This window comes from Apium graveolens, chromosome 9, assembly GCF_009905375.1.
Source record: "Apium graveolens cultivar Ventura chromosome 9, ASM990537v1, whole genome shotgun sequence".
NCBI classification, from domain to species: domain Eukaryota; kingdom Viridiplantae; phylum Streptophyta; class Magnoliopsida; order Apiales; family Apiaceae; genus Apium; species Apium graveolens.
Window position 1 is genome coordinate 221942826 of NC_133655.1, and position 11144 is coordinate 221953969.

At 34.5% G+C, this 11144-nt stretch overlaps 1 protein-coding gene across 1 annotated transcript; it reads left to right on the forward strand.

The window, feature by feature from the left end:
* Nucleotides 1-8530: 8530 nt before the first annotated feature.
* LOC141687241 (auxin-induced protein 22D-like) lies at nt 8531-9930 on the forward strand. The gene is made up of 4 exons (XM_074492451.1): nt 8531-8944; nt 9040-9239; nt 9329-9428; nt 9539-9930. The coding sequence occupies exons 1-4, from the start codon at nt 8736-8738 to the stop codon at nt 9585-9587; spliced, it is 558 nt and encodes a 185-aa protein (XP_074348552.1). The 5' UTR covers nt 8531-8735; the 3' UTR covers nt 9588-9930.
* Nucleotides 9931-11144: the final 1214 nt, after the last annotated feature.

The following is an 11144-nucleotide window of genomic DNA, read 5'->3' on the forward strand; positions in this document are numbered from 1 at the left end:
TCTGAAGGCGGTGGTGATGGATATAATCAGGAAAATCCCCAGCAGCCTGAACAAGAGGAAGTTTCAAGAAAAAGAAAAAGTGTGGTCGTTGATAGTGAAGAATCTAATTAGGAGAAGGCTTATCAAAAGCAGCAAAGAAAGAAGAAATCTCGTTGCTGGACGCATTTGGATATTGTTATAGAGAACAACAAGGAGTTTGTAATATATAAATTTTGCAAAAAAAAAATTGATAAAGGGCAGCACAGGGTGCACAACGACCTTCAACAGGCATGTGGATAAATCTTTAGCTTTGCACGGACGAACAAATCAAGAAGTCATTCAGCTTCAACCTAGCGGTTCGAAATCTTTCGAGGTAACAGTGGGTAATTTTATTTATGATCATGCTGAGATGAGAAAAATTATTTCTCATTATATTTTGGTAAATGAATTACCATTTAGACACGTAGAAAGTTATATGTTTAATTTGGTGATGAAGATTGCTACTCCGTTTTGGCAAAAAATTAGCAGGTTGATGGCGAATAAAGACTGTATTAGTACTTTTGAAATTGAAAAAAACAAATTAAGAGAAACTATTAAATCAGCTAGAAAGATTAATATTACAACTGATATGTGGACTTCGTCACATTAAAAACTAGGGTACATGGTTGTCACGGGTCATTGGATTGATTCCCATTGGAAACTTAACATGAGAGTTCTCAATTTTTGTAATGTCCCTCCCCAACATAGTGGTCTAGTAATTTCAGAGGTTGTATTTAAGTGTTTAAATGATTGGGGAATCATTGATAAAATTGGAATTTTGACTGTGGATAATGCTGCTGCAAATGATGTTGCCTTACGATATATGAAACAAACTTTTAGTGTTAGAAAAAAATTACCAATTGATGGGAGAATGTTTCATGCACGATGTTGTTCAATATATTGAATTTATGTGTGCAAGATGGGTTAGTACCGACTAAAGAAATAGTTGATAAAATTCGGGATGGGGTGAAATATGTGGCAGCCTCGGAATCTCGTAGTATTAAGTTTGCTGTGATTTCCATGTCGTTAGGCTTAAAGTGTAAAAATTTAATTCTAGATGTTTCAACACGTTGAAATTCAACATTCAGTATGCTTTCTTGTTCTATTGAGTTCAAAAATGCTTTTCTAATATAGTCCACATCTGATTTGGGGTTCAAAGAGTATATACCGACGGATGAGGATTGGGAAAGGGTTGAACATGTATGTTCTTTCCAAGAGGTGTTTGCTGATGTCACAAAAGTAATTTCAAGGACGGGATATTCCACTTCAAACTTGTTTTTATCAGAAATCAGGAGAGTCAAGCAAGTTACGGATCAAAAAGTTGTTCACCCTAATGTGCATATTCGAACAATGGCTCGGAAATGGAATTAAAGTTTGAGAAATATTAGGGGGAAACTAATTTGATGATGTTAATTGGCGCCGTCATGGATCCAAGGTTTAAGATGAAGCTTCCAACATTTTGTTTTCCCACCCTTTATCCAATTGCAACTGATTCTGAAGGGAGTTTGAGCTATTTGACAAATGCTTTGACCAAGTTGTACTTAGAATATTGTAAGGAAGCGAAAGATGCGAGTAAAGAGAGGAATGAATCAAGTGTATCTTCATCTGATTAGTTGTAAAAGTGATAAATCTGAATCAAGCGAAAGAATAAAAGTGTTTGAATTAACTATATGAGACAAACATGGGATTCTAACTTCATTAAATACTTGATTCAAAGTCATTGTTCTTAACCTTAGCATGCAATGGTGATGACAACTAATCTGATAACATGGAACTGGTAAACGCCAACTTTCGTTGTACGAATACCCTACTACCAGACATCCACAAAGGAGATAGAAGCTGATTAGACATCAATTAGTCTATAGAATTTGATAACATAAAGGTTTAATGAATAAGTTATCTATCGTGATTACATAGGGCAAGTAAGATGGTTTAAATTACCTATGAATCAGGCATAACAATTATACATGAACCTATGCTAGCATGACAAGTTCTAAATCTCTATATTCACTTTCGCTTCAATAGAGATTAACAAACTATCTTATATGTTCGCGGCCCACATAAGACGAATACGCACAACCAATACTAGGATATCATACAATCACCACACACTTAGGTATCAAAACAATTGACTATAGAAATCCATAAGTAAATCTGTTAGAACCCTACGATAACAATTAGTTCATAACCGAATTCATCGTCACCATGGGTTCCAAGGAAAGCATGGTATAAAAACTAGATCTTTATAAACTGAGTAATAATCAAATGTACGTTAACAAGAGTGTAAGGTTCAAACGAATAAGAAAACAAGAATCCAACGTTACAACTTAAGCAAAGAATCACAAGTAAAAACAAAATCCTCTTCTCCTTCGTTGTATTGTGCTATTAGGCCTTCTTACTGCTATCTCCTTACTATTCTATATGAAAATCGTCTTTTAAAAGTCTTTAAATACCAACCCGATAGATCAGGAGTCCAGCAAATCAATCTTATATTAGAATCAGGAATCCTGAAATTCGATATAGTGCGGCCGCCCTTAATTCCAGCGCGGCCGCCCTGAGTTTCTGACAAATGGGCGCGGCCGCCCTGACCTTCTGGAAAATCTGAATTTGTCTGCTTTCTTGACCTTCTCGTGCTGGTTTCTTTCGTGCTAACTCCCGAGGCTCCATCCTAACACCCTTTTAGCATAGAAACAATGTAAAATCTATTCCTTCTTCCAAATATACCCTGAAATGTAAAATACTACAAAAATACATCAAAAACACAAATAACTTGAGTTCAAATCACCAATTCGAGCCTTTACGAAGCGTTCTAAGTGGATATAAATGCCACTTATCAATAATCTTCAAAAATTTTAATAAAACTCGAACCGATTTAAATTAGAAAAAATCTTGGTCAGATCTGATCCGGCTTAAAAAAATCTCGGCGAGGCCCGCCTTGAGGGCCTAAAGGGTCTCTGACATTTTTTGGAAAGTCCGTCCTGGCTTGGTCAAAGTCAAAACCCAAAAAATCCGGCACAGTTAAAGCCCGTGCTTTTTAAGGCTCAGTACCCGGCCCAAAAGGCCTTTTGTGCATCTTTAATGCTAATACATGAGCAATTGAAGAGCTGAGGCAATATATGATAAGATTGGAGATAATGTTTCAACAAAATATAGAGGACAAAAATACTAGAGCCCAAATTAACATAGTTGAAGAATTTGGCCTCAACAAGTATAATGGTTCTAGTCATAACAACAATCAATATCGTAATGATTTCAATATTCGGGAAGATATTCCAATATTTTATGGGAGGTCAGTGATTGAGGATTTCTTAGAATGGATTTCAGAGGTTGAGCGTTTCTTTAAGTTACATAGGTTACTGAATATAGACATGTTAAACTAGTGGACTATAAACTAAAAAGTAGCACTATTGTATGTATGGTGGGATGAAGGATTGATGTTTAAAAGGTTTTTACCAGAGGCTTGTGAGTATAGGATGCATATGGAACTTAACCAAGATATGATATAGTACAACGTTAAGAACCCGATAATGCTAACAATGTATTTAATTTTTGTCCTCAACCAAAACAGGGTAACTTGTTGGGTGTGAAAAATATAAAAGAGAGTTTGGTTGTGAAAAAATTGAACATTATTTGAAAAACGTTGAAGGAGACGAGAAAGTGAAATTTGAAAATTTTATGTCTACAAATTCTGGGGAAGGGGATATGACAGAAGAAGATAAGATCGGGGAAGTTGAAGAACACATCAAGGAAATATTTGATGATGACTACAAAGATGATAATTATGGTGATGACGAACATCATACTGAATGTGCAAAACATGTTCTTGGATGATTATAACTTAACGGATAATTTAAAAATGAGAGTTTAACTCAATCATTGTGCAAGGTTAATCCCCAAACTTTCGAGATTGTGGTAGATTGTGAAAATCATGAGAAATTGAATATGATATTCGCGGATCATGAAATTAAATTCCCTCCGAAAAATTATGTATCATTGTTTAATGTTGGTTGGAATAATCTTTTGGTAAACATTAATACAAGTAAAACTAATGTGATTGATATGGCCGGTATGAAGTGCAAGGATGCTACTGTTAGAACCTCCGGTTGTGCCTCTACCGGTCATCGTCAAACGAGGTGAGTCCTTGTTCTGATGTAACTTGACGCGGAACGAAAGCACATAGAAAACAAGTGTTAATTCTTGCAAGGACTCTCAAATGAAAAATTCTCAAACACCTTGAATCCACAAGATAAGACTCGAATCTACGATTAATGAATTCTTGAACCCACAAGAAAACTAAGAGAAAACTCTTAGAGTTTTAATTTAATCAAAAATTATAATTTGTTATATTATAACAATGTTTATATAGGGATATAAAATCCTAAAACGAAATTAAAAAAGTAACTCATAATAAATATTAAATAATAAATAAAAGTAGCGCAATCATGAAGTTCGGTGGTTGTTCATGCACCACAATCTCAAACCACCAGAATACTTTTCTATTTTGGCGTGATCATGGAGTCTGTCAACATGATCATGTTGTTATCTTTCTTTGTCTCTAAACTTTTTCCTGTTTTAACATAATTAGTTTTCTCTCTTATTTCCTTACAAGTATATTTACGTCAAATTCTTTTCAAAATCCCGGGCTGCTCTCCGTCAGTAATGATATTCAAAATATACATTTTTGTCTCATTTTACACGCTTCATTAACTAACTATAATAACAATAACGTTGAGTTTGTTAGTTCTATAAAATTTGAGTTAATGAAAACTAACTATAATTTTAAAAGAAAAATTATAATAATAATACAATTTTATTTATTATAGATTTTTGTTTTAATTAAAATTATTTTGTATAAAATCATTATTTAATATTGATATTTAGATCTCGACCTATATAAATTCATGATATAAGTATCACATCAAGAAGCAGAAGATATGAAAAAATTTCTATATATAAACAACCAAATAAACTTGGTTAGAATTATGGGTTTGAACCAAAATCAACAATATCATCCTGTTACAAAGTTAAAAATTTAATATGCCTTAAAGTTTGCTATGCCACAGTTGTTTCTCATACTCATTTTTGTTATATACACCGTAAATGGACAACTGCATTCACTGAGCTCGATCGCTTAACCGTACAATTAGCTGGATGATGATCTCCTGTAAGGTCCTGCACTAAAAAAATGCCTAAATACAACCGTCATAGAAATGTTGTATTTAGTTAAATATGACCGGATGATATTGTTTTAAATACAACCATTTTTTGAGCCGGTCGAAATTGCTCAAGTCATATTTAGTAAACTAGTTGTATCCGAGCGGCTAAATACAACCGGATAAATATAACCGCACAAATACAACCGCTTTCAGTCGAATTTAATTTTAAAATTCCTGCCAACAATTTTGATTTCAAATTTTCAAATTTTCAGTAAAATTTTGAAAAGCCCGCCAAAAATATTAAATTCAACCATATATGCTCGTTTATCAAATTCAACCACTTTTAGTGAAAAATTAATTTTTGCCAGATATGGTTATATTTGGCTCAGTTGTATTTAACCTTCTTTTTTGTTGTAGTGCTGGAAGATGATTATGTAGCATACGTACTGAATAAAGTAGGCTTAATTACATGATAAAATGTTGGATTCATCTAATAATACAATAAATTGTAAAAAGCTACCAATTCCAATAATAAACGTTGAGTTGTGATGATATCAGATTCCACATGTCCACAAACATTCATATGTGTAATATATGGTTGGTAAGTGGGCAAGGGACAATATGCCGCCTCGAAAAATATACGTTATCATGACTTTAATGCATGCCATCAAGCTTGTGAGTGAACGTTGTTTGGTGTTTAAACATGAAAAATCAGACGAGTCCTCGGGGTATATTACACTTAAGTTGGATTTGGTTATCATGGAATGTAGCGCATGCTCTGTTTGATTGGAAGGAAGAATGTAACGAAACGTTGTGAACATTAGCCTGATTGGGATAGTAGACACGTTAGCTGTTTGATGACGCCATGATAATTGATCCTCAGATCACTATTATCTAATATTGATTAGAAACTACATAATCTTTTTTACAAAACAAGACTAGTGAAAGGAAAGTCATTGCTGACTAGTAGCTACTTCAATAATGGGGTCATGTCAAATTCATGTTTCGAATATCAAGTACTCAAGCACGATCTCTAGTAATATCTGACACTACTCAAACCATTCTTTCACTGAGCACCACAACCATTGCGTCCATGATCTTATGCTACTCAACTTATACCTTTCATTGTCCCCGCGGCCTTTATTCATTTACCACAGCTTTTCTCCAACTCCGAATGTTTCATGTCATGTACCTTTCCATCTCTGCTGTAATTCTGTTTCATTAACCTTGATTAATCCCAACACAGCTATTTATGTCAAAAAAAATTAATAATATTCTTGTGATCTCAAATATGTTATTCATTAAGACAGTGTTGTTATCGAGCTTTCCAGTTGGTAAAACAGCAAAACTTAAACTTTTTCTTGCAAATCTATGACTATGAATTACGATAATCAAGAGAGTTTATGTGGTTATTAATATAGAGAAATGTAGTACCAACAACAGACACAAGATGGCATCTTATTACTTTAAGGTAAGATGTACAGTAGATAGGTATTATACTTTACCAGTGCAAAATATAAAATCACTTTAAATTATTCCATTTGTTCCACATTGCCATCAAATATTAGCCGCAGTTGTATTACAGATATGTCCTAGTTGGAGTCTACTTATCTCATTTTGCGTCCAGCAATACTTCCAAAACAACATAATTTATCAGGCAGGCAAACTATTTTACAGATTTTTTCCAAAAAAGAAAACAAAGAAGGCCAACGCACGCATAGCCTGGATGGTCCCTAATGTTGATATGATAATATTTGGGAGCCTGGGAGAGTGATATCTCAGACCAAGGAACAAGATATGACAAAGGTTACTGTTTAGATCATCTAATTCTATGTTACTTTCATTGCTCCATAAACACCACAGATAGTCATGTACATGTGCACAGCATTTGGTGGTTCCAAAAGGCCTTTAACTAAAGTTACCAGTTTTTACTCATCTAACAACACCAGTATTATCGAACTTAGGAATTTTTTGGACTATTTTCAACAAAACATTGTTATCTTTTTCATACATTCATGCATCTTAAGGTACATTGTCAAGTTACGAATTAAAATTATATCCCATTCTTTAACTGCTCTGACAATCAAACGTCAAGAACAAGAAACAGGCAACTTGCATGTTTTCCATGTGATTAGCTAAATAACACTCCGGCCATCCTCCCGATTCATGCACTTAACTCTATCACGATAACAATTAATTCAAACAGCAGTTCAATTAAAATAGTATAAGATGTTCATATTATTAGCATACTGCAACATTGCATAACACAGGGCATCTGAACTATTTCATCATGTTAGAAGGCCTTGATTATTTTACAACAATTTTTATATTCTTATATTTGTAATTCTATTCAAATGAGGGAATCCTCAGGCAGAATATCTAGTGAAATATTTAGATGAAGAATATCAGAAAACAGCCCAAACTATTCGATCTAGGACAGTCCCAGCTGTGGATCACAGAATACATGCATCATGCTTAAATGTTCGTATGTGTGTTGGGATATAAATAATTATGTGAAGGGATGATTAAGATTAAGAGATGATTAATTAAAACATGTCAAGGCACATGTATGCAGAAACATACTAGCTTTTTCCTATTTTCTTTACCTTTTCTTTCTGTGAAAAAATGCAGCAGCTACCATGAACTTGCATAAATTCAAACGGTGCCAAGATAGCTAGTCCCACATGTACATGCTCTGCCCATACCCAACACCAACGTGGACCCCTTAAATTTACAAGCAATGCGACTAGATCCTTTCATCTCTCTAGAATACACACCCTTGGTTTCAATCTTTAACCTTCAAGTCTCCAAAGCTTCCATATGGGCGGCTGAGCTTGTCTAGTTCTTGTCCCCCTGAATGAGTAAGCAGTTGCCTTGAAGGTGCTGCTAATGCTACCGACAACTTTGTTTGGCTTTGTCCTACATTCATGCCCCTCACTTGTCAATACAGCGCCGATTCTAAGTCCTGTTATACTAATGTATTTTACTATTAGTTTTAAATGGGGCGGGGCAATTGAGAACTGATTCTAACCAGTCCCGAAAGCACTGATCCGCCCCATTTGACACGAAAGTATGTAGAACTGGCATAGGATTTAAAAAAATTCAGGATAGCACCCCCGAATAATGTACAACTCATATTTTAATGGAATTATGTTGATAAGACACAATATCATAAATCATGATTGCATGTTGCTTAAAGCTCATTTCATGTCAAATTCGCATGGTTCCTGTGAGACAGGCACAAAGATATATTTTTTTTTTAAAAAGGGCGAATGTGCGATTGAGGTCCTCGTCCCATACCCACCCGATACCCTATTTCCTTCTTGACATCATATATAATAGAATGGAATAAGAACCTTTCTTTTAAATTAACAGCACAAATTTCTCTTATCTTCTACCAGAGACGTCTGTTCCATGTCGCCTATAAAACATTTTCACAAAATTCTTGAAAGAAATTTATAGTAATCATCAATCTGTTGTTCTGAGAGTGAAGAAGATTTGTTTTAAAGAAAAAATTACTCCAGTCCTTGATGCTGTTTTTTCTGGTAAGAACTGTTGCGAATGGAAAGCATCAATATTCACGAGGAAGGTCTTAATCTTAAGGCTACTGAACTAAGGTTGGCTTTGCCAGGGAGGGATGAAGCTGAAAAAGAAACAGTCTTTAGCTTTAAAAACAACAAACGAGCAGCACCTAAGTCCACAGAAGACGACGGATCAGAGGCTAATTCTGGTACCAAACACAATGAACACGAAGCTGCACCTGCTGCTAAGTAAGTTACTGCCCTTTATAGTTGTATTTGGTACATATTATATTTTGTGTTGTACTTAAAATATAGCAAACTAATTTTGCTTGTTAAAATTGCAGAACACAAGTAATTGGATGGCCGCCTATTAGATCCTATCGCAAAAATAACTTTCCACCAAAGAAGGCTGAAGCAGAGTGTGGAATATATGTGAAAGTAAGCCTGGACGGAGCACCTTATCTTAGAAAGATAGATTTGAAGGTTTATACTGGCTACACAGATCTCTTAAGGGCTTTAGAAAACATGTTCAAACTCTCTATAGGTAATAATATAGACTTGGCTTCTCATCGTTTACTTTATATTTTCATGCTAGGTTGTTTCTAAATGTAGCATTATATGGTATGATTTTAGGTGAATATTATGAAAGGGAAGGTTACAAAGGATCAGAATATGCACCTACTTATGAAGACAAAGATGGCGACTGGATGCTCGTTGGAGATGTTCCATGGGAGTAAGTTCGACATCCCTGTCTATGTGTGTTGTTAGTGGTTCATGTTGGTTATACTATTGATTTGTTATCTAAAACCTTATATACTTATCTATTTGTTCTACATTTTTCAGTATGTTTATGTCATCCTGCACAAGACTGAGAATCTTGAAGGGATCGTAAGCTAGAGGCTTGGGTTCTGGTGTCTGAAAACCTGAAACCATGGCATACTAATGCACATGTGGAGGAGATCACTCTTATGAAGAGCTAATCTTGAAGCTTGGGTTTTTGAAGAATTTAGATCAACACTGCCTGAGCCTGAACAAGCCATATATCTGGGTATCGATTGGGAAAGTGGAAAGTGAAAACTTAATATAACAGTTTCAGTACTAATATCTGTGGCAGGAAGAATACTACTGGTTTAAGGTTTCATGATGTTCTTGTTTGTAATAATCTGATCTAGTGTGTAAATCAATTTTGTACAGTATGTAAAGCTATTTTGTTATCTACTATCACTTATCGACAATCCAAATACTATATACTAGTTTAACCTGACATAAATAATCTTTCAAATTCAACTAAAAACTTAAGACCAAACTGATAAACAAATTCACAAAGAAATTGTTGAATTCAGCATTCTATTTTTGGTAATATGATTGATTGACATATAATTGCACAAATAGTCTTTTAGAAATCAGGAATTTCTCTTGTTCAGAAAGATAACTACAGTTAATATCTAAACTGATGAGTAGCTAATTAATCTCATCCATCCAGAGTTTAATCTGTAGTAATTAGTATTTCTTGCGGAGTTATTTTTCTACCTCACTATAATATTGTTTCGTAAGCTCCGTCTCACTATAACGATTCCATAAGCTCTGTAATGCTTAATGATGTGCCTTATAAGATTTTGTTTTATATTAATCTATACTATTAGGCAAAACTAGACTAATATTACATTTATTATATAATTTGCAGCGCATAATATTATTACCACATATCAATAGATGAGATTCGACTGCCTCAATGAAAGGGCAAAGCTAAAATTCCTAGAAGTGGAAAATGAATTCCGAACTTTATTATCTTGTTACTCGCAGGTGGTATTGAAGGTTATGTTGTTCCTCCTGCTGCAGGACAGGGGGAGGGTTCCAGACAGTAAGGTGTATAATGTAATTGACTATGGCTTATGTAATAAACCTGATATCAAACTCAGATATCACCCCCACACTCTGATAACGTAAGAATGAAAAGTCACCAGCTGTTAATTGATACTATTAGGACTAGAAGAGTAGCCTACAGCACACGTTAGGTTTGGAAGAGTAACATTGTCAGCATCAATAAGCAGCAGGCACGATTAATATCAGCCCATCAGGGTCAGGCATCCATCACTAATAAGTAAGTTTCTATGCCGAAGACCTAAACTTCTTACAAGCCACAAATAAGAATGTATCCCCCTCAACTGAAAGAAACCGAAAGAGACAGACACAGAAATCCAAGTGTTTAACTAGAAGTGGTGGTAGCAATATACTCCAAGTGTGTGACTGGAAGTAGTGGCAAAATTTATTATAATTCTATATGTTGATGGTTTTAACAATATGGAAAGCGAAAGTTGTGTTTATTTTATAAGTTGTTTGTGCTAGTTGGTGATGCGCATGAATGAAGATCTGCCAAGTAATTTCAATGCAAAAAAGTAAAAGATTCTTATCAAGCAGTGTATAGATTTTAGTTTTGTGCTTAGCATTA